The 25,305-nt window shown below is 38.0% G+C and overlaps 1 protein-coding gene across 1 annotated transcript in view; it reads left to right on the plus strand.

Moving 5' to 3' along the window:
• LOC104669575 (zinc finger protein 100-like) overlaps positions 1-25,305 on the plus strand; it is a 60,793-nt gene that overhangs the window by 27,520 nt on the left and 7,968 nt on the right. Inside the window, 3 exon segments of the mRNA XM_030915309.1 lie at positions 105-169; positions 171-385; positions 873-1,271. Of these exon segments, the coding sequence (XP_030771169.1) occupies positions 105-169; positions 171-385; positions 873-1,271 (679 nt within the window).

Genomic DNA, 25,305 nt, shown 5'->3' on the forward strand with positions numbered 1-25,305 from the left:
TACTGTGCCATCTTGCTTTTATGGTTTCTATAATCTTATAGGTTAGATTTGTAACATATATTTGAGTCTAGTAAGTGGAGTAATTTGGTTTTTCTTATTTCCTTCAGTTATGTGTTCTCATTTTCCTCAACTTCTTTGGCCAGAGGAAGACATGAAGGATTCTTTCCAAAAAAAAAAAAAAAAAAATACTGAGAAGATATGAAAAATGTGGACATGAGAATTTACAATTAAGGAAAGGCTGTAAAAGTGTGGATGAGTGTAAGGTACACAAAGGACATTATAATGAATTTAACCAATATTTAACAACTACCCAGAGTAACATATTTCAATGTAATAGATATGTAAAAGTCTTTCACAAATTTTCAAATTCAAATAGACATAAGACATACTAGAAAGAAACCTTTCAAATGCAAAGAATGTGGCAAATCATTTTGAATGCTTTCACAAGTAAATCAGCATAGGAAAACTCACACTAGAAAGAAGTTCTACAAATGTAAAGTTTGTGGCAAAGGCTTTAACTGGTCCTCAAGCCTTACTAAGCATGAGAGAATTCATACTGGGCAGAGACCGTGCAAATGTGAAGAATGTGGCAAAGCCTTTAACCAGTCCTCAAATCTTACTAAACATAAGAGAATTCACACTGGAGAGAAACCCTTCAAATGCGAAGAATGTGACAAAACATTTTACCAGCTCTCAGATCTTACTAAACATAAGAGAATTCATAATGGGGAGAAACCCCACAAATGTGATGAATGTGGAAATACCTTTAACTGGTTCTCAACTTACACTAGACATAATATAACTCATACTGGGAAGAAACCCTATAAATGTCATGAATGTGGCAAAGCATTTTACTGGTCCTCAACCCTAACTAGACATAAAAGAATTAATACTGGAGAGAAACCATATAAATGTGAAGAATGTGGCAAAGCTTTTAATCATTCCCCACACCTAACTAGACATAAGATAATTCATACTGGAGAGAAACCCTACAAATGTGAAGAATGTGGCAAAGACTTTAGTTTATTCTCAACTTTTACTGAACATAGAAGAATTCATACTGGAGAGAAACCCTACAAATGTAATGAAGGTGGCAAAAGCTTTATGTGGTCATCAGTTCTTACTAAACATAAGAGAATTCTGGAGAGAAACCCTGCAAGTGTGAAAAATGTGACAAACCTTTTAACTGTTCCTCACACCTTACTAGACATAAGAAAATTCATACCAGAGAGAAACCCTACAAATGAGAAAAATGTGGCAAAGTCTTTCAGGTATTCTCAATCTCTACTGAACATAAGGTAATTTACACTGAAAAAAACCCCTACAAATGTGCAAATGTGGCCAAGGATTTAAATGGTCCTCAACCCTTACTAAACATAAGATAATTCATACTGGAGAGAAACCTTACAATGTGAAGAATGTGGCAAAGCCTTTAACAAGTCCTCAATTCTTAACAGACATAAGATCATTCATACCACAGAGAAACTCTACAAACCTGGGAATTGGTACAATGCTTTTGACAACACCTCAAACTTTTCTAAACATAAAAGAAATAATAACAATGAGGAACCCTAGAAATGTGAAGAATATGAAAAAGCCTTTAAATGTTTGTCACACTTGATTGTATGTAAGATAATTCATACTGGAGAAAACTCCTACAAGTGTGAAGAATGTGAGAAAACTTTTTACAAATGCTTACACCTTACTGCACAGTAAAGCATTTATACTTGGGGAAAATTATATCAATATAAAGAATGTGGGAAAGCCATTATTATCTGCTCACAGTGTTCTCAACCTCAGAGAGTTTGTACTTAATAAAAGCACTATAAATGCAATTTTTGTCCAAAGATCTTTCAGGAAATGTAACCCTTTAAAGTGAAGAAGAGTATTCTGGAGACAAACATTACAAATATAAAGAGGGTTGTAGTATCTTTATTTGTTTCATAGATCTTATTCTACACATTTTGTGCTACAGGAAAACTCTAAAGCCAGTTGCTCAAATTTTGTTCAACAAGATGGAGTTTATATTGGGGTTTAAAAAACCTACAAATGTAATGAATTTGGGAAAGCATTGTTTTCAAAAACTAAAGTTTACAAAACACAGGAGCATTCGTACTAAAATATATTTTTGCAAATGCAATAAATTTGAAAACATATTTAATCCAAAATTAAGTCAATGTAAATGTCAGAGAATACACAGCAGTAATACCTAAGCCATTGAAACTTCAGACACTACTCAAAATCAGAGTTTTGAGTACAGAAATTTATGTAAAACTAAAGTTGTTAAATAAATTATTTGCATATAACTTTAAAAGGAGTAGAAGATTTTTTGGAGAGTTACTACATTCAAAGCACACTTTCTTGAGAAAACTATAGATTTTTTGAAAAGCAAATAAGGGTATTCCGCTCTCAAATTACACATGTGAAAGCATATGATACACTGTTACTGCATCAGAGATATGAAAAATTATTTCTTATTAAGTGGGCATTTTTTATGACCCTTTCTATGAAAGAGGAAAGACATTAAAATGTAAGATGCATCATGGAAATCCGAATAGAGAGGTCTCTGTGGTTAACTTATAATATTGAGTGAAGCATGAGGTAGGTGTTCAGGATAATATTCTTCTGCATTATCGTGAGAAAAACATTTTTAATTGTAGTTTAAATTAAAGGTAATTAATTATTGGTATATCATTTTACTAATTGTTTGGGGTTTTTTTGTATGTGTTTTTGATATAGAGTGTTGCTCTGTCACCCAGGCTGGAATTCAGTGGTGCAGTCTCAGCTCACTGCAACCTCTGCCTCCTAGGTTCAAGTGATTCTCCTATCTCAGCCTCCTGAGTAGCTGGGATTACAGGCACCTGCCATCATGCCCAGCTAATTTTTCTATTTTTAGTAGAGACAGGGTTTCGCCATGTTGGCCAGGCTGGTCTTGAACTCCTAACCTCAGGTGATCCACCTGCTTTGGCCTCCCAAAGTGCTGAGATTACAGGCATGAGCCACTGTGCCCAGCCCTAATGGTAATTTTATGCAATAGAATGCAGTACAGTTTCAAATTTTTAGATTACATGTGAACTTAATTTTTTAATTCAACATTTTTTAATATGTTAAGACTATTGTTCATTCAAAGAAGCATTATTATGCCACTAACTTTAACCTATCCCAGCTCACTAAAAAATGTAGATAAAAGATGGTAATGATATATTATTTGGTGATATGGTTTGGCTGTTTCCCCACCCAAATTTCATCTTGAATTCCCACATGTTGTGGGAGGAACTCAGTGGGAGGTTATTGAATCATGGTGCAAGTCTTTCCCACGTTGTTCTTGTGATAGTGAAATAAGTCTCACAAGATCCAATAGTTTTAAAAATAAGAGTTCCCCTGCACAAGTTCTCTCTTTTCCTGCTGCCATCCATGTAAGATGTGACTGGTTTCTCCTTTCTGTCCACCATGATTGTGAGGCTTCCCCAGCCACATGGAACCATAAGTCCAATTAAACTTCTTCCTTTTGTTCATTGTCCAGTCTTGGGTATATCTTTATCAGCAGTGTGTAAATGGACTGGTACAGTAAGTTTTTACTAGTAGAGTGGGGCACTGCTGAAAAGATGCCCCAAAATGTAGAAGTGACTTTGAAACTGCATAACAGAGGTTGGAACAGTTTGGAGGGCTCCAAAGAAGACAGGAAAATGTGGGAAAGTTTGGAACATCCTAGAGACTTGTTGAATGGCTTTCACAAAAATGCTGATTGTGATATGAACAATAAGGTCCAGGCTGAGGTAGTCTCAGATGTCAATGAGAAACTTGCTGGGGACTGGAGCAAAGGTGACTCTTGCTATGTTTTGGTAAAGAGACTGGCAGCATTTTACCCCTGCCATAGAGATTTGTGGAACTGTGATCTAGAGCAGCAAAGCATTCCAGAGGTGACTTGGGTGCTGTTAAAGGCATTCAGTTTTATAAGGGAAGCAAAGCATGAAAGTGTGAAAATTTCACAGTTTGACAATGTGCTAGAAGAGAAGATTCCATTTTCTGAGGAGAAATTCAAGCTGGCTGCATAAATTTGCATAAGTAACAGCCAAATGTTAATCTTCAAGACAATGGGGAAAATGTCTCCAGGTCAGAGCTTCATGGCAGCCTCTCCTGTTGGGGGAAAGAAAGAGAGATCAGATTGTTACTGTGTCTATGTAGAAAAGGAAGACATAAAAAACCCCATTTTGATCTCTCTTTCTTCTCCCCACATCTCCTATCACAGGCCTGGAGGCAAAAGAGGAAAAAGTGGCTTCTTGGGCCGGGTCCAGGGTTCTCATGCTGTTTGGAGCCTAGGGGCTTCGTGCCCTGCCTCCCAGCAACTCCAATCATGGCTGAAAGGGGCCAACATAGAGCTCAAGTCATGGCTTCAGAGGCTGCAAGCCTCAAGCTTTGGCAGGTTCCACCTCTTGTTGAGCCTGCCAATATACAGAAGTCAGGCATTGGGATTTGGGAACCTCCACCTTGATTTCAGAAGATGTATGGAAATGCCTGGATGTCCAGGCAAAGTTTGCTGCAGGAGCAGGGCTCTCATGCAGAACCTCTGCTACAGCAATGCTTAAGGGAAATGGGTCAGAGCCCCCCCATTGAATCCCTACCATGGTACTGCCTAGTGGAGCTGTAAGAAGAGGGCCAATGTCCTCCAGACCCCGGAATGGTAGATCCACTGACAGCTTGCGTTGTGTGCCTGGAAAAGTCACAGACATTCAATAGCAGTCAATGAAAGTAGCAAGGAGGGAGGCTGTACCCTGCAAAGACACAGGGGCAGAGCTGTCCAAGACCATGAGAACCCACTTTTTGCATCAGTATGGCCTTATTGTGGGATTCAGGAGGACAAGAGAGACCTCAGGTTGAAACAGGAGAATCTTTATTGAGTGCACTCAGGCCCAGCTGACTCAACATCCAAAAGACTGGATCTGGAACAAAGATAGCACCTGACTTTTATACACACTTCACAAAAGGGGGTGGGCTAGCTTGAAGGATGCTCGAATTGGTGTGAAGCAGGGATACAGAGGCAGGACAAAGACAGGATTGCACATGACCATTGCCAAGCAACCCAGATATCCATTATCTAGGTTTGCCTGGGCACGGGCTTATCTTATTACCTTCACTATGGTGCCCAGGCAGCTATAGTTCAGGCCTACTCAAACTTCTCATGACCTTCATTGTACTTAGATCAAAGAGAATACTTGAAGTCACTAGTTACAGAGAACAGGAATCTATAAACTCATTCCATAAAACAAAGAAAGATGTGTTTTTCTTCTCCTTATGTTGAGGGTGTGCTGGGAGAGTCTCTGGAGCACATTAGATAATATTATCAAGACTTTTTCTAAGTCTGGGCTGTGCCTGTTGCTGCCTCTGGGACAAGTCAGCCTAACACAGGAAAACTTATTTCTCTTTCTCTTTAGTTTTGTTTTTCTTTAATTTCCCGCCTCAGCAAGGATATGAGATATGGAGTCAAAGGAGATCATTTTGGAACCTTAATATTTGATGGCTGTGCTGGATTTCAGAATTGCATGAGGCCTGTAGCTCTTTTGTTTTGGCAAATTTCTCCCATTTGAATGGTTGTATTTACCTAATGCCTGCAACCCCATTGTATGCAGGAAGTAAACTGCCTTTGATTTTACAGGCTCGTAGGTGGAAGGGACTTGCCTTGTCTCAAATGAGACTTTGGATTGTGGACTTTTGAGTTAATGCTGGAGTGAGTTAAGACTTTGGGGAACAGTTAGGAAAACATGATTTTTTTTGAAATGTGAGGACATATGATTTGGGAGGGGCCAGAATGGAATGATATGGTTTGGCTGTGTCCCCACCCAAATCTCATCTTTAATTCCCACGTGTTTTGGGAAGGAGCCATGGGAGATAATTGAATAATGGGGCAAGTCTTTCCCATGCTGTTCTCATAATAGCGAATAAGTCTAGCAAGATCGGATGATTTCAAAAAGAGGAGTTTCCCTGCACAAGTTTTCTCTCTTTGCCTGCCACCATCCATGTAACATGTGACTTGCTCCTCCTTACATTCCACCATGATTGTGAGGCATCCCCAGCCACATGGAACTTTAAGTCCAATTAAACTTTTCTCTTGTAAATTGCCCAGTGTCATGTATGTCTTTATCAACAGCATGAGAATGGGCTAATATATTTGTAATATAATGAACTTACATCTCCAGTAATCTCTTTTGCCAGTGTCTTTAAAGTGCAAATAAGCTTAGGAATATTGTTCCTGTAGGTTAAATTATTATTTTTTGTCTTTAAATTTGTTTTTCTTAATTTTTGTGGCATATAGTATGTATAAACATTCATGCCAGCTATGGCACATTTTTATACAGGCTTGTAATATGTAATAATCACATCAAGGTAAGTGAGGTATTCATTACCTCTAGCATTTATCCTCTGTATTAAAAACAATCTAATTATACACTTTCAGTTAATTTAAAATGTACAAGTAAACTTTTATTTCCTACAGGGTCATTTTAATGATTATAACAAAAATTACATACATGGATAAAATCCAGACATTTCTGAGTCCTAAATAATTATTTTTCTGAGGCAGAGTCTTGCTCTGTTGCCCAGGCTGGAGTGCAGTGATGTGATCTCAGCTCACTGCCATCTCTGCCTCCCCAGTTCAAGTGATTCTCCTGCCTCAGCCTCCCAAGTAGCTGGGAATACAGGTGCCTGCCTCCACTGCCAGCTAATTTTTACATTTTTAATAGAGATGGGGATTTGCCATGTTCGCCAGACTGGTCTAGAGCTCCTGACCTCAAATGATTCACCCACCCAGACCTCCCAAGTTACCAGGATTTTGGGCATAAGCCATGGTGCCCAGCCCCAAATAAATTTTGTTTAATTTATTATATATTTTTATTTGAACATGTTGCCTCTCTGCCTGCAAACACATATAGACTTAGTTTTGATTTACATAGAGTTAAACATACACATATATTAGTTTAAAGATAAACCTTTGGCATAAGGAAATTGTGGAGTAAGTAAATGTGTTTGTGTCAGTATAAGTTTGTATCTATTTTCAGAAAACAAAAAGCAGTATTGGAAGAAACAAACCTTTTAAGGAGACTAATTCACTAGAAAACTAAAAACCTCAAGAATGCTGAAAGCAAATCTATACTCTGCTTTGTATTGTATTCATTACTGTAAATTTTATGGTTTATGGTTCAACATCTCCCCATGTAAATTCTCTTTTACTTCTCTGGTACTCATGCTAGACCCACAATTTCCTTCTTTCTTGTCTTTTTGTTTTGTTGTTTTATAGTGTATGGAGTATTCATCATGTGAGCTGGTCAGAAATTACATGAATGATTTTCATAAAATGTAGTAGTGCACACATAATAACTGTTAGATGTAATTTCACAGTTAGTGTATTAAGTTACATTTCATTTAGTTAGAACATTCCATTTTGTTCTTTCAATTGGAGAACTGTATATAAGCCTACTGATTTTTAGTTATTGTGTCTTTCACTTTTTGTAATTAACATAAGTAAATTTATTTTCCGATTGAGCTAATTTGTTCAGGTGAATAGTAGGGAGGTTACATTAAGTTAAGAGGACATTATATATAAAGTATCAAACAAACATGACAATGCTTGCTGTGTAATAGATTCTCCATGATAAGCCATAAATATTCCTGCTGGAGTTAATTTGTAACTTCAAGTCAGATATAGATATATCAGTGGTGAAGAAATAACATTGATTTTTTCTTTTTTTGACACCAAAGTCTTGCTCTGTCACCCAGACTGGAGTTCAGTGGCACGAACTCACTGAGGCAGTTCAGGCCTCACTGCAGCCTCCTCCTCCCAGGTTCCGTGATTCTTATGCCTCAGCCTCCTGAGTAGCTGAGACTACAGGTGTGTGCCACAATGCCTGGCTAATTTTTGTATTTTTCAGTAGATGTGGGGTTTACCATGTTGGCCACTTGATCTCAAACTCCTGATCTGAAGTGATCCACACACCTCAGCCTCCCAAAGTGCTGGGATTACATGCATGAGCCACAGTGCCTGGCCAACACTGATTCTTTATGTTTAGTAGACATTTTGTTCCAGGCTACAAAGCTGACTCTTGATGAATTTAAAGAGAAATTCTATCTTTAATTTCATTTTTCTTATTATTTGTATTCCAACTATATATGCATCACAGCCCTTTTGTAAAAAATTTTTTTCTGAGTTAGGGCTGTTGTTTTCTCACTGTTGCCTTCATGCCACATTACTTTACATGGTACTTTGTGGGTTCTGATGAGACAGTTGGTATTTTTTAATGCACTGAAAAATTGGTTTTACCTGGAGAATTTGCCGGTCAGTGTAACTTTCAGATCAGTTAATTAAGATAAGCATACACTGTCCAAAGGTAAGATTACATCAGTTAGCATTGTTTTTCTTTGTTTGTAAAAATAAAATGTTATTAGATTCTTACACAAAGTGTGACAAAGGTAAAATTATTAGAAAATGCATATTTAAAATTAGATTTTTAAGAGAGTTGACATGGTAAGTGAAAATTTCTAAATTTAATTTTCTATGATACGCTTAGAGCACAACTTATGTTTCCATGCAGAATGCTCTACTTTTAAGTGTGAATGTTACATGTTGCAAAATAATCTCTGGATTTGAAATTTAAAACAATATTTCTTTTCCATATTGATATTACAATTTGGAGAAATTTCTCACTCTTATTCTATTTAAATTTTTAGTGGGTGAAGTTCAGTCTACAGTTTTTATCCTGAGTCACCTAACTGTGGCCAACTCTTTGGACACTTTCTCTGGAAAAAGTTTGAAGATCATGGCAGCTTTTGGATTAAAACATTTTCTGTTATTTTGTATGCAAACTTGTTTACTGTGTTCACAGAGTGGCCAGTCAATGGGACCATAAGCAACACCTGCCCTTTTAGTGTCTTTCATGACATTACCATCAGCACCAGAAACTCCAGGTGCCAGAAGCTTAAAGTAAAAGCTGAAGTACATTGACTCCTCCCATTTCCTGTCCTGGGTCTAGAAAATGCTGTTAAACATCAGCATTTCTATGGTTATGTTTGACAAATTAATTTCCTATATAGCACAAAAACTATATATTTTTGATACCATTTAGCCAGTTTATGTCAAAGACAGTATTTGAAATACTGGTATCCTATAATGTTTTAAAAATCTATTTTTAAACTTGACAGATAAAATATGTATTTATTTTATAAAACATGATGTTTTGAAGTATATATACATTGTCAAATGCTTAGTTCTAGGTAATCAGTTCTTTACCACACACAGTTACATATTTGTTTTGAGACCACATGAAACTGTCTTAGTATTTTTTAAAAATTTAATACAGTATTATGAACTATAGTTACTATGCTATGCAATAAATCTCTCAAACTTATTCCTTCTATCCACCTGTAGTTATGTATTTTTTAGCAGACATGTTTCTGATTCCCCCTTTCTTCTAAATACCTTGGTATCTGGCAATCACCATTTTACTCTCTACTTCAGTGAGATTAAGTTTTTTAGAATCTACGTGCAAGTGAAATTATGAGATATTAATCTTTCTGTGCCTGGCTTATTTCAACTAATATAATATCCTCCAGATTAATCTATGTGATTGAAATTAATATAAATTTCTTTTTTAAAGAGAAATAGTATTCAGTTGTGTATATATACCACATTGTCTTTATTTACTCATTAGACATTAAACTGTTTATTCTATATTTTGGCTATTGTGAAGAGAGTTGCAAACAACATAGAAGTGCAAATGCTTCTTCATTCTGATTCCTTTTGTTTTGGATATATATCCAATAGTGCAATTGCTGTATTACATGGTAGTTTAATTCTAAATATTTTGAGAAATCTGTTTTTTTTTTTAAATAATGACTGTCCTGATTTACATTCAAACCAACAATGTGCAAGCATTTTCTTTGTCTCACATCTTTACCAACACTTCTTTTTCTTTTAGTAAGAGTCATTCTCCTCACAGGAGTGGATTGATACCTCATAATTTTTGTGGATTGTCTTTTCCTTATAATAATTGACATTGAGCATTTTAAAATATATCTCTTGGCCATATGTATGTCTTTTTTTGGAAAATATTTAAGCCTTTTGCTCTTTTTTAGTAATGATTTGTTTTTTGTTGTATAGTCATTTGACTTTCATACATATTTTCATAGTAAACCCTTGTCACATGTATGATTTGTAAAAATTGTCTCCCATTTTTTAATTGTCTCATCTTGTTGATTGTATCAGATTCTGTGCCATGACTTGTTAATTTTAAGTAATCTGACTCATCTGTTTTACCTTTTGTTCCCTGTGATTTTGAGGTTAAGTTTAAAAAGTCACTGCCACAACCAATGTTATGGGACTTTCAGTGTATATTTTTTGTAGTAGTTTTAGAGTTTCAGAACTTACATTTAAGTATCCAATTTATTTTGAGTTGATTTTTATATATGATGTGAGATGAGGGTCTCATTTTATTGCTGTACATGTGGCTATAAGTTTCCTCAACACCGTTTATTGAAGATACTGACCTTTCTCTAAAAAATTGTCACCTATATCTAAAATCATCTGTAAATACATGAATATATTTCTCTTCTCTCTTTTCTGCTCCATTGGCCTATATGTCTGTTTTTATTCAAGTACCACAATGTTTTGGTTGCTATAGTTTTGTAGTATATTTCAAAATCAGGTAGAATGATATCTTCAGCCTTTTTTGCTTGATTGCTTTGGCTATTCAGGGTCTCTTGTAATGCCATACAAATTTTAGACATATTTTTTAAACTTTCTATTAGGTATGTTACTGGTATTTTGATAGAGACTTTATCATCTCTTTAGATCATTTTGTGTAATACAGATACTTAAGAATATTAATAAGGCCAATTCATGAATGAGTAATATTTTTTATTTGTTTATTAATTCCTTACTTTAATTTTCTTTAGATTCTAATATATAGGTGTTTCAATGTTTTAGTAAAATTTATTTTAAAGCATAGTTACTACCGTTATTGTAAATAGGTTAGTTTTTAATTTTATTTTGAGATACTTAATTATCGTATAGAAGTACTACTAACTGACAGGGCATGGTGGCTCAAGCCTGTAATCCCAGCACTTTGGGAGGCCGAGACGGGTGGATCACGAGGTCAGGAGATCAAGACCATCCTGGCTAACACGGTAAAACCCCGTCTCTACTAAAAAATACAAAAAAAAAAAAAAAAAAAAAAAAAAAAAAAAAAACTAGCCGGGCGAGGTGGCGGGTGCCTGTAATCCCAGCTGCTTGGGAGGCTGAGGCAGAAGAATGGCATAAACCCGGGAGGCGGAGCTTGCAGTGAGCTGAGATCCGGCCACTGCACTCCAGCCTGGGCCACAAAGGGAGACTCCAGCTCAAAAAAAAAAAAAAAAAAAAAAAAAAAAAAAAAGAAGTGCTACTAACTTTTGGAATGTTAATTTCTTATTCTCCAAGGGATAATTTAACTTATTTTTCTGCCCCTCCCACCCAATCGGGATGCCTTCTACTTTATTCTCTAATTTGTTTGAAAAAGAATTAGAAAACTTCTAAGAAATAATTTGAGTTATACCTGCCTGAGGCCACATATCTTACTTGATTAGATCAATATTTTCTGTGTGTTTGTGTGTATGACTAAATCCTTATAGCTTTAGGAAACTTAGGAATTGCAATCAGGAAAATAAAAAATTTAGGCTTTGAGAATTTAATTCAGCATTAAAGATATTTACAGAACCTGCATAATGTCCCTTGTAATATATTCCAGGATTATGTTTTCATCAGAATCTACTGAACATTTTCATTTTAAGTAGTTTTTGTTGTTGTTGTTGTTGTTGTTGTTGTTGGAGACAGAGTTTTGCTCTTGTTGTGCAGGCTGGAGAGCAGTGGCACAATCTCTGCTCACTGCAACCTCTACCTCCTGGGTTCAAGTGTCTCCTGCCTCAGCCTCTGGAGTAACTGGGATTACAGGCATACACTACCGCACCTTGCTAATTTTTGTATTTTTAGTAGAGACGTTGTTTCACCATGTTGGTCAGGCAGGACTTGAACTCCTGACCTCAGGTGATCCACCTGCTTCGGCCTCCCAAAGTGCTGGGATTAGAGGCATAAGCCACTGTGCCTGGCCTTAAACAGATTTCTTAAAGATTAGATTTTCATTTAAAAATACTTGGTTTAAAACTCTAGGTAAAGATACCTGAAGTTCTGTAAAACTCAGTGAATAAACATTTTTCTTGTCTTCTACTACATTCATAGAATTTATAATAAGAGATGCCCAGAATAATATTCATAGAAAATAGGCCTAAATGTATTATGTAGAAAATTATGGCATTATGCTAAGGCATTATATTCAGGATAAATAAATTACAAATTTATTTTAAACAATATGGTGAAATTGATCCCTAATCTCCACTTAATAGCTACATGAACTAGTCGATATATGAACTAGGTTTTCTTTGTTCCCCTCATTAGTTATTTCAGTTCATGGTGAAAACCGTGTATAGATATATTTTCTTGCTGGCTTTCATGTGAAAGCAGTTTTACTGAGAATTTTATTTTCCTCAGATATTTTGTTACATTTGGTTCTAGAACATCTAGTTTCACAGCATCAGCTAATTTGAAGGCCCTGAATTTGCTAATTCTTAAGATTATACTATTTTGAAAATTATTATTTTAATCAAGGTAATAAATATTCAGAGGTTATTTGTTGTAAAGTCTAGGTCTGTTCCCCTAATTCCTTTTTTCTCTGTTTTAAATTAAACCATATAAACTCTAGAAATTGCCCTTTGTTACTGACATATACTTGAAAACCACTTTTCTGTCAACTTCCCTTTCCCACTCCTCTAGCAATTCAAAGTATTAACAGCGTAATTTTTACCTAAACTTGTACTCAGTGAATGCTGTAAGGTAATTAATTAAATATTATTAATGACAGACCCAAGCAGTATACTATGATTTTATTACCTTTTGGATACAAATTTATTTCTTGAATTAAACAATTATTTTAATCTATACTAGTTTGATTTTGTTTATGCTTATTGAGTTCTGCTGAAATACTACCACTTAACTTATATTTGTCCTGAAATAGTTTTTCATTTATTGACAAAACTTTAAATTATCTGTGGGTTACATTTTTCTCCCCTGCAGATGTCTCTCCTGCAGCCTGCCTTCCTCCTCCTCAGATTTGCTTTCTTTCTAGACAGTGTGAAGCTGTGAATGGATGCCCCGACTCTGGGACCTCCTTTTTTTCTGCTGTCATTTTTCTTGCTGACTCCACAGAGAGTTAGCATCCTGATGTCCACAGAGAGTGTGCATGTTAGGTAGATTTTTTGAGATCTTGGATATCTAAAAATGAATGCATTCTACCCTTTATATTTGATAATTACATAGTTTGGATATGTGTCCCTGACAAAATCTCTTGTCAAATTGTAATCCTCAATGGTGGAGGTGGGACCTGGTGGGAGGTAAGTGAATCATAAGGGTGAAATTCTCCCTTTGGTGTTGTTCTCATGTTAGACTTCTCTCAAGATCTACTTGTGTGAAAGTGTGTGGCATCTCCCTCCTCCATCTCTCTTCCACCTGCTCTGGCCATACGAAACATGCCTTCTTCCCCTTCACCTTCTGTCATGATTATAACTTTCCTGAGGCCTCCTCAGAAGCCCAAGAGATGATCAACACTATGCTTCCTGTACAGCCTGTGAAACTGCGAGCCAACTAAATCTATTTTTAAATAAATTTTCCAACCTCAGGTATTTCCTTATAGAAATGTAAGAAAAGACAAATGCAGATGATTTTATTTAAAGTGAATTTTTGTTTATTGGGCTCCTACTGTCTATCATGCATTATTCTAGGAACTGAGGATGTGAGAGTAAATAGGACAAAATAAAAATGAACTAGGTTCTAATCTAAAAAGAGCTTTTATTTTGGGGGGCAGAAGAATATAGATAAATAATAATAACAATGTGTCATTCACATATAGAGAGATATATGTCAACATGTCTATATATACACACACATGATTATGTAAGAAAAGCAGGGTTAGGGTCTTGGAGAGTAATGGTGGTGTTTAATTTTCTCTATGAAAATCTCAGGCTCAGAAAATTTGAGCAGAGACCTAAGATAAATGAGGTAATTAACCATTTCTATATTTCAGATGAGAGCATTTGAGACAGAGTAAAGAACACCTGACTTCTGCTGCTCTGACATTGAACCAAAGATGTGAATTTCTATGATATCTCTACTGAATTAGCTTGCTTGGCCACTGCAGAGATTAATGCACCATGTAAAATCTCTAGGGTCTCAGTGGTCTTCAGATTGTCAAGACAGCCTCTTCAATGTGTAAGAAAATGTTTTGCACCTAGAAACATGTATCTCTGCAAAAGAGGCACAACTCTTGTTAACCCCTTTACATTTTGGAGACAAACTATGCCATATTTGAGAATGCTGCTTCAACACATGCACAGAGTAACTGAGAAAGCTGCCCATCTTGACTGAAACTCAGAGCAAAAGACATCTCTGCAGAGGTGCAGCTGGAGGGAAGGCAGCTCTGCAGGATGGTGCTTGAGCATCTGCAGCAGGCCACTGTGCTGTATGGAGTCTCCAGTAAGCTCAAGGGATATCTTCAGTGCAGAATTCCACGGATGTGAAAAAACATATGTTTCTGTCAATTATCTACTGAAAATAGCTCCTGGCTTGCCACTGCACTCTTGTAGAGATTGAACAACTGATCATGGGATTCCAAGTAACAAGATCTGAGATATTTCTTATGAACTGTTATAAAATCTACTGGGAAATAGCATGGTATGCACAGGTGCTGTGTATAAGCAAGATACACTGGTCTATAGTCTATCAAGCTGAAGCAGATGTGGTAGGCATGAAAGGATTACATGTGGAGGTGACTCAGACCTCCATGGCACCTACTACCATGCATTGAGACTCCCCTCTCAACCCACAGCTAAGGCAGTCCCATTGGTGTTTCTTATGAACAGCTAACCAATGGAGGAAAAAGAGTACCTATATACAGATGTTATTACCAGTATAATGTAGGCTGGTAACTATTTGGCCCAAACAATAAACAAACAAACAAAAAAAACCCACAAAAAACTGGAGAAGAGAAAGTCTTCCAAATGGCAGAAATTTGGAAAGAATATCTGTTTTTATTTACATCATCTAAAGGTATGCACCTGCATGAATTTATTACTGATGGCCGTAAGTTTGGAACTGGAAAGACCTTGATATAAACAGGAGATTCAGCAATGAATCTGCAATGAGGTGTATGACTGACCAGCTGGAATGAGTAGAACATGAGAATGTTTGTTTCCCATATGCATGCTCTTTATGAGTATGAGGGGCTACCCATAGTAGAACCAATAAAGAACTGAGGTGTAAATATTAGACTTTTTTTCACAGTTTCTTCAGTGTTTGCTTAATAGGTTCATGGGAGACATTGTGGCCATGTTCAGAGTAAGGAGGTTTTTCACGAGTTCAAGAACATGGACTTTCCTTTACCAATACTGGCTACTGACCCAAATGAGCACCAAGATTGCCAAAAATGACCAATGCTTAAACCCTGGAAAAGTGAGCTACTTTGACTAGACCAGTTAGATTCCTGGTGAGATTCTAGTAATATTCTTTCTCTTTTGTCCTGGAAGTGGTAGAGAATTTTTCTTACTGGAATTAACACATATTTCAATACTGATTTTTCTCATTTCAAATTCATAATTTGAACTATGCTTTCCCTAGCATCAAATTACTGCATTTGCTGAGTTCTTATTCTCTGTCCTGATACCTTACATATGATTGCCACTGATGACAGAGCTCATTTTCCAGAAAAAGAAGTACTGCAGTAGGCTCCAGTCTATAAGACTTATTGGTCTTGTGATGGCCCACATCACCCAGAGCATAGTCTTAAAAGAATCAGTTATTTTGTGAACTGTGAGACCATATTCTAAGAGGCTAGGTTTATATTATGCAAGATGTGGTGTATATTCTGGACCAGGAGCCAATACATTGTCTCATAGCTGGAACACATGGTTCCATGCATCAAGAATCATTTCACACTGTTTATTGAGCTTCCTTTGTAGAGCAGTGGATGAAAAACCACAATCTCCAGAAATGCTGCTTTTTGGGTCTTTGTCCCACTCATTTCTTTCACAATTCCAGTGTCCTAGAAAGCTTCTGAAGCATGTTTCTTGATTGTCTACTTTAAAACTAACTGTGTTACTTTATATAAAATTTTGATTGCAGAATGTGCGGATGTAGAAAAAAAAGTCCTCATAGGTGTTAGAAATGATGCTGCATGGCTTTGTTTTTATGAATGTTTTTACAAGTGGTAACAACAATTTTTCTTGTTCAGGTGTAAATAAGCAGTTAAGATGTAAACAATTTATGTATGCTGTGACTTAGTCTACGGATTAATTCCAAAACTGCTTGGTCACCATGCAGTGTCTGTATTTTTATATAAGTGTTCATATATACATAATGATTGTAATACATAATAAGAATGAGGTGGTATTACATCGTTCCTAATAATAGGGATAATGCTGTTCATTCTCAAGAAGGAGTAAATTTGTTCTCCTCAATTAATGCCCTTTTATTTTGGGACCAGGCTTTTCTTTTCCCTGATATTATTTCCATTTAATATTCTTTTCTCTCAAGAAAAAAACATTTGTTCTTTCTTTATTGCCCTTCATAGCAGACCAAATATTGCCTCTCTGCCATAGACAGCTACTGTCCACACATGCTATAATTTGACATTCTGGGTGGCAGATATAAGGTATTTAAAATCTATTTATGCTTTATAGGGAAATCAGACATTAAAAGTTCATGCATTACTTATTACAAATTACTCTGCCTTATCCAAATTTACATCTAGCTATTAGGATTTTCATCCCAAGTAACAGGAGTAATTCTATGGTTTTATTTTTCTGTAAACAACTGAAAGAAAAATTAGATCATATTCTGGTATGTTCTGAAATATCTTTAAGACTGATCTCAAAAACTAACTTCTAAGATGATTTCATCTCCTCATAGCATAGAGTTTACTTTCTACATGTTTGAAACCAACTACTGTAGAAGATGAGGAATCTATTTGTAATTTTTTGCTTTATTTTCATCTGTCAACGGACTTATTTGAAATTTTCACTTGAGTCAAATTATTTTTTATATTAGTTTTTCATGCAAACTTAAAAATAGCAATCATTTTAAATTGCCAAAATTTCCAAATTACTGGTAAAAATTATCTGAAGACAAACTTATGGGTAATAAAGGCTAGTCAGAACCCTATATACATAAAGTGTAGTTACCGTACAGATTAATATGTAGCAAAAATGTATGCTTGATAATTCTGAACTGTGTTAATTTTTCTGCTGTATTCTAGCTGAGCAAAACAATATTAAGAATGCATCTTTATAAATGGGTGCTGATCAGTAATGGAAACAATTTAGTAATGGAATATATAGGATGTTAATGAAGCCATATGTTTATGTCTGAATTAAAACATTTTAAACAATCATTTACTATGTCATTTTTCTTTGCCTTGAAGAACATAAAATGTTATTTCAGTTCTACAAGTCAGCAAGATATTATTTATGGCAAGAAATATTCCATTGAAATGTTGTGCTGTAACATGGGAAAATGTAAATGTTTTTCGTGGTTTCTATAAATGTGAAATAAAATTTAATTTTGAACAAAAAATCAAGCAATTTTATGTATTTGAGTGGGTATAATGTACAAGAATATTTTTTAAAAATTGGTTGTACAAAGCTGGAGGCATCACACTACCTGACTTCAAGCTATAATACAAGGTTACAGTAACCAAAACAGCATGGTACTGGTACCAAAACAGAGATATAGACCAATGAAACAGAACAGAGCCCTCAGAAATAATACCACACATCTACAGCCATCTGATCTTTGACAAACCTGAGAAAAACAAGAAATGGGGAAAGGATTCCCTATTTAATAAATGGTGCTGGGAAAATTGGCTAGCCATAAGTAGAAAGCTGAAATTGGATCCTATCCTTACTCCTTATATGAAAATTAATTCAAGATGGATTATAGACTTAAATGTTAGACCTAATACCATAAAAACCCTAGAAGAAAACCTAGGGAATACCATTCAGGACATAGGCATGGGCAAGGACTTCATGTCTAAACCACCAAAAGCCATGGCAATAAAAGCCAAAATTGACAAATGAGATCTAATTAAACTAAAGAGCTTCTGCACAGAAAAAGAAACTACCATCAGAGTGAACAGGCAACCCACAGAGTGGGAGAAAATTTTTGCAATCTACTCATCAGACAAAGGGCTAATATCCAGAACCTACAAAGAACTCAAACAAATTTACAGGAAAAAAACAAACAACCCCATCAAAAAGTGGGCAAAGGATATAAACAGACATTTCTCAAAAGAAGACATTCATGCAGCCAACGGACACATGAAAAAATGCTCATCATCACTGGCCATCAGAGAAATGCAAATCAAAACCACAATGAGATATCATCTCACACCAGTTAGAATGGCAATCATTAAAAAGTCAGGAAACAACAGGTGCTGGAGAGGATGTGGAGAAATAGGAACACTTTTACACTGTTGGTGGGATTGTAAACTAGTTCAACCATTGTGGAAAACAGTATGGCGATTCCTCAAGGATCTAGAACTAGAAATACCATATGACCCAGCCATCCCATTACTGGGTATATACCCAAAGGATTACAAATCATGCTGCTATAAAGACACATGCATACATATGTTTATTGTGGCACTATTCACAATAGCAAAGACTTGGAATCAACACAAATGTCCATCAGTGACAGACTGGATTAAGAAAATGTGGCACATATACACCATGGAATACTATGCAGCCGTAAAAAAGGATGAGTTCGTGTCCTTTGTAGGGACATGGATGCAGCTGGAAACCATCATTCTCAGCAAACTCTTGCAAGAACAGAAAACCAAACACCGCATGTTCTCACTCATAGGTGGGAACTGAACAATGAGATCACTTGGACTCAGGAAGGGGAACATCACACACTGGGGCCTATCATGGGGAGGGGGGAGGGGGGAGGGATTGCATTGGGAGTTATACCTGATGTAAATGACGAGTTGATGGGTGCTGACGAGTTGATGGGTGCTGATGAGTTGATGGGTACAGCACACCAACATGGCACAAGTATACATATGTAACAAACCTACACGTTATGCACATGTACCCTAGAACTTAAAGTATTAAAAAAAAAAAAAAAAAAAGACAGAGTGAAATAATGATTACCAGAGGCTGCAAAGTTGGGAGATTGGGCCAAAGTTGGTCAAAAGAAAGAAAATACCAGTTATCAGAAAGAATTTCAAGAGATCTATTGTGCTTCATATTTCTCTCTTTTTTCTTTCTTTTTTTTTTTTTTTTTTTTTTTTTTTGAGATGGAGTCTCATTCATTGCCCAGGCCGGAGTTCAGTGGCACCGTGTCCAGGAATTTATCCATTTCTTCTAGGTTTTCTAGTTTATTTGCATAGAGGTGTTTATAGTATTCTCTGATGGTAGTTTGTATTTCTGTGGGGTCAGTGGTGAGTTCTCCTTTATCATTTTTTATTGTGTCTATTTGATTCTTCTCTCTTCTTTATTAGTCTTGCTAGTGGTCTATCAATTTTGTTGATCTTTTCAAAACACCAGTTCCTGGATTCATTGATTTTTTGGATGGTTTTTTGTGTCTCTATCTTCTTCAGTTCTGCTTTGATCTTAGTTACTTCTTGCCTCCTGCTAGCTTTCGAATGTGTTTGCTCTTGCTTCTCTAGTTCTTTTACCTGTGATGTTAGGGTGTCAATTTTAGATCTTTCCAGCTTTCTCTTGTGGGCATTTATGCTATAAATTTCCCTCTACACACTGCTTTAAATGTATCCCAGAGATTCTGGTATGTTGTGTCTTTGTTCTCACTGGTTTCAAAGGACATCTTTATTTCTGCCTTCATTTCATTATGTACCTAGTAGTCATTCAGGAGCAGGTTGTTCAGTTTCCGTGTAGTTGAGCGGTTTTGATTGAGTTTCTTAATCCTGAGTTCTAATTTGATTGTACTGTGGTCTGAGAGACAGTTGGTTATAGTTTCTCTTATCTTACATTTGCTGAGGAGTGCTTTAATTCCAACTATGTGGTCAATTTTGGAATAAGTGCATTGTGGTGCTAAGAAGAATATATATTCTATTGATTTGGGGTGGAGAGTTCTGTAGATGTCTATTAGGTCCATTTGGTGCAGAGCTGAGTTCAATTCCTGGATATCCTTGTTAACTTTCTGTCTCATTGATCTGTTTAATGTTGACAGTGGGGTGTTAAAATCTCCCATTATTATTTTGTGGGAGTCTAAGTCTCTCTGTAAGTCTCTAAGAACTTGCTTTACCAATCTGGGTGCCCCTGTTTGGGTACATATATATTTAGGATACTTAACTCTTCATGTTGAATTGATCACTTTACCATTATGTAATGACCTTCTTTGTCTCTTTTGATCTTTGTTGGTTTAAAGTCTGTTTTATCAAAGACGAGTATTGCAACATCTGTCTTCTTTTGTTTTCCATTTCCTTGGTAGATCTTCTTCCATCCCTTTATTTTGAGCCTATGTGTGTCTCTGCATGTGAGATGGGTCTCCTGAAAACAGCAAACTGGTGGGTCTTGACTCTTTATCTAATTTGCCAGTCTGTGTCTTTTAATTGGAGCACTTAGCCCATTTACATTTAAGGTTAATGTTGTTATGTCATTATGAATGACAGAATTTGATCCTGTCATTATGATGTTAGCTGGTTATTCTGCTCATTAGTCAATGCAGTTTTTTCCTAGCATTGATGGTCCTTACATTTTGGCATGTTTTTGCAGTGGCTGGTGCCAGTTTTTCCTTTCCATGTTTAGTGCTTCCTTCAGGAGCTCTTGTAGGGCAGGCCTGGTGTTGACAAAATCTCTCAGCATTTGCTTGTCTGTAAAGGATTTTATTTCTCCTTCACTTATGAAACTTAGTTTGGCTGGATATGAAATTCTGGGTTGAAAATTATTTTCTTTAAGAGTGTTGAATATTGGTCCCCACTCTCTTCTGGCTTGGAGAGTTTCTGCAGAGAGATCCACTGTTAGTCTGATGGGCTTCCCTTTGTGGGTAACCTGACCTTTCTCTCCGGCTGCCATTAACATTTTTTTCCTTCATTTCAACTTTGGTGAATCTGACAATTATGTGTCTTGGAGTTGCTCTTCTCGAGGAGTACCTTTGTGGCATTCTCTGTATTTCCTGAATTTGAATGTTGGCCTGCCTTGCTAAGTTGGGGAAGTTCTCCTGGATAATATCCTGAAGTGTTTTCCAACTTGGTTCCATTCTCCCCATCACTTTCATGTACACCAATAAGATGTAGATTTGGTCTTTTCACATAGTCCCATATTTCTTGGAGGCTTTGTTCATTTCTTTTTACTCTTTTTTCTCTAGACTTCTCTTCTCACTTCATTTCATTCATTTGATCTTCAGTCACTGATACCCTTTCTTCCAGTTGATTGCATCAGTTACTGAAGCTTGTGCATTTGTCATGTAGTTCTCGTGCCATGGTTTTCAGCTCCATCAGGTAATTTAAGGACTTCTCTACATTGGTTATTCTAGTTAGCCATTCGTCTAATCTTTTTTTCAAGGTTTTTAGCTTCTTTGCGATGGGGTCAAACTTCCTCCTTTAGCTCAGAGAAGTTTGATTGTCTGAAGCCTTCTTCTCATTCATTCTCTGAAGTCATTCTCTGTCCAGCTTTGTTCCATTGCTGGTGAGGAGCTGCATTCCTTTGAAGGCAGGGAGGCACTCTGGTTTTTAGAATTTTCAGCTTTTCTGCTCTGTTTTTTTCCCCATGTTTGCAGTTTTATCTCCCTTTGGTCTTTGATGATGGTGACATACAGATGGGGTTTTGTTAAGGATGTCCTTTCTGTTTGTTGGTTTTCCTTCTAACAGTCAGGACCCTCAGCTGCAGGTCTGTTGGAGTTTGCTGGAGGTCCACTCCAGACCCTGCTTGACTGGGCATCAGCAGCAGAGGCTGCAGAAGAGTGAATATTGCTGAACAGCAAATGTTGCTGCCTGATCATTCCTCTGGAAGGTTCATCTCAGAGGGGTACCTGGCCATGTGAGGTGTCAATCTGCCCCTACTGTGGGGTGCCTCCCAGTTAGGCTACTTGGGGGTCAGGGACCCACTTGAGGAGGCAGTCTGTCCGTTCTCAGATCTCAAACTCTGTGCTGGGAGAACCACTACTCTCTTCAAAGCTGTCAGACAGGGACATTTAAGTCTGCAGAGGTTTCTGCTGCCTTTTGTTTGGCTATGCCCTGTCCCCAGAGGTGGAGTCTACAGAAGCAGGCAGGCCTCCTTGAGCTGTGGTGGGCTCCACCCAGTTTGAGCTTCCTGTCTGCTTCATTTCCCTACTCAAGCCTCAGCAATGACAGGCACCCCTCCCCCAGCCTTGCTGCTGCCTTGCAGTTAGGTCTCAGACTGCTGTACTAGCAATGAGGGAGGCTCTGTTGGTGTGGGACCCTCTGAGCCAGGCACGATATAATCTCCTGTTGTGCCATTTGCTAAGACCCTTGGAAAAGTGCAGTATTAGGGGGGGAATGAGCAGGTGCTGTGTGTCATTGTTTCCCTTGGCTAGGAAAGGGAATTCCCTTACCCCTTGCACTTCCTGGGTGAGATGATGCCTTGCGCTGCTTCAGCTCTCTCTCGGCGGGCTCCTCCCACTGTCCTGCACCCACTGTCTGACACGCCCCAGTGAGATGAACCCACTACCTCAGTTGGAAATGCAGAAATCACCTGTCTTCTGCGTCGTTCATGCTGGGAGATATGGCCTGGAGCTGTTCCTATTCGGCCATTTTGGAGCCACCCCCACCAGTTTTTTTTGTTTGTTTGTTTATTTGTTTTTTGTTTTTGTTGTTCTTTCTGGTGGGATATTAACAAGTAATAAGGTCATGTGGTCCTCTGCTCCACCCGTCCCAAAATCCACAGTGAGCCCAGGTCTCCCAGGCCCTTTTTCTGGTCTCTCTAATGGAGGCATTTCAGGCACTGTGGTCACACGAGGGAAGAGTTGGGGGAGTAAGGTCCTCTGCTTGCTTGATTTAGAGGCCTCCAGCAGGGAGGGACAGTCCCTGTCCTCTGACTCCCTGAATCCCCTCCCCACCACAGGTACACTCTCCTGCTGCTGCCCCAGATTTGCTGGGTTCCTCTCCAGGGTGACCAACTTGGAGGTCCCCAACCGTTAGGGTCAGGGGCAAGGTCAGTGAGATTATCCTCCATCAACCATTTTGCACCCCAGCCACACTGATCTCAAACCCTGGTTAACTGACCTTGATCAGCTGATGCAATACCCCCACTACCTCCAGTGAGCCCTGATTCTAGACACTCCCAGCTCCAGCATTCACTGCTTTGCAACCTGGGCATGAAGCCAGGCCTCCTGGAGGCTTCTTTCTCATCAAGAAAGGGCAATGGAAACCATGCCTACCTCAGGGCCTCCTGAGGACTCAGTTGAATGTGACTATCACCATTGTTCTCATCATTATATTTATCAAGAAGAGCCAGATGCAAGGACCCTCAAATTCCCTTTCTCCCTTGAACCTCATCAGGACCCTGTAAGGCATGCACAACAGGCTCATTATTTGTACATTTTTCAGATGAGGAAACAGAGACCTGCTCAACCAGGTCTCCTGAGACACTGCATCTTACTTCCTCCATGGCTGAGCCTGGAATGGAGATGCCCATAGAGTCCAGAAGATGGAACCCTGGTCAGTAGTGTTGCTGGGGTGTGTGGTGAAGGTAACTGGGACAGGGCCTCCAGGTGGGAGGAGGAGTTCGTCTCTCCTGTTGGGACCTAGGCAAGTTACTGTCTGCTTTGGGTCTCTGTTTCCTGCCGTGTTGAGGTGCAAGACAGAATTACCAGCAGAGGCCTGGCTTCCTAGGGAATTGCTGGGTTAGTCTGGGGAAGAAAGGAAGCCCCACCTGCCACATCCAGCCCACAGCCTTGAAAGAGCTCCATGCCAGCAGGATGGACCAGCATGGGAGCCAGAGCCCTGCTAATTCTGCCACTCATCACCCTGCTCAACAGCCCAGCTGCCATCACCCCATTCCATTACCAGGGTCATCTGAATACCAAAAAATTTAGTGTTAAGCACGAGTATGAGGACACCCATGTCTGTGTTAGTGACTACCTTGGGGGATGTGTTCAAAACACAGGAGGCACAGTTGGAAGCTCTAGCTGCCATTTGTGCAGCTGTGAGGGTGGAAATTGCACTGGCTGAAAGTGGAGAACTGCCTTGCTAAACCTGACTGGGAGCCTAAGATCTGGAATCATCAGAAAGCATCTAGTGAAGACAGAATTTACCACAGAAGAGGTGTAAGATTACCTTCCCCATTTTAGAGCAATCCACTCATGCAGCAGAAAGCAAAAGCCCAACACATGGAGCTGGGAAATAATGGACAGTCTTTGCAATAAACCTGAACTGTCTGAGAGTACACCTTTGTAGAACTATTAGACATAGCAAAAATATTTAAATAGTTGCTGAGAGGAAGATTAGCCACATGGATGGTGTGACTAGGACTCTGATAGAAATGGCATCTCCCTAGCTGACAGTGAAGCTAAAGCAATTAACAAATAACCACTCATCCTGCTTTGAGACAATGTTTGCACAAAGCTAGAACTGTTCAGGGCAATCACAGTGTTATGGACTTGATTATCATGACCATGAGCGAGGCCTGGCCAAAGGAAGGAGACTTCTCAGGTCAGACCCTGGCATGGCCATCGCTGGAGGAAACATACATCAATTTAAGCAAGTTGGGTATGTGGCAAGCCATATATATCCAATAATTTGAAGGATGAGACAAGGCTGTGTTTACCATGGTCATGAAAAATCAGTAGTTAACAAGATGTCCCTTGGGATTGACATGGTGCCCTCATATACATCTTGAGTTCCCTCATGGGAAAAGATGTGTATGATGTAGGAGAACTGTAGCTAATCTTGGAGAAAGTGAAGAAGGAAGAAGTAAGGTCTGATTGGTTACCAAAGGAAAAGGAAAAGAAGGACATGCCAAGTCTTTCAGGTATAAAGACTCAGTTAGGGTTATCAGAAAAACTAATGTATAATCTAATCTCAGCTGCGGTAGACAAAGAAAACGCCATGTTTGTGGGCCTTTGGAAGGAGTTGACTTCTGCTAGTTCCCTGCCTAGTGCCCCAGCAGAAGAGTAGAAAGAAGAGAAAACTTTGCAGAAAAGAACTCCAATCCCTGTATTCAATGAGTGGCGTTCTTCCCAGGCTAGAGAATAGGGTTAAGGCC

This window comes from Rhinopithecus roxellana, chromosome 13, assembly GCF_007565055.1.
Source record: "Rhinopithecus roxellana isolate Shanxi Qingling chromosome 13, ASM756505v1, whole genome shotgun sequence".
Taxonomy (NCBI): domain Eukaryota; kingdom Metazoa; phylum Chordata; class Mammalia; order Primates; family Cercopithecidae; genus Rhinopithecus; species Rhinopithecus roxellana.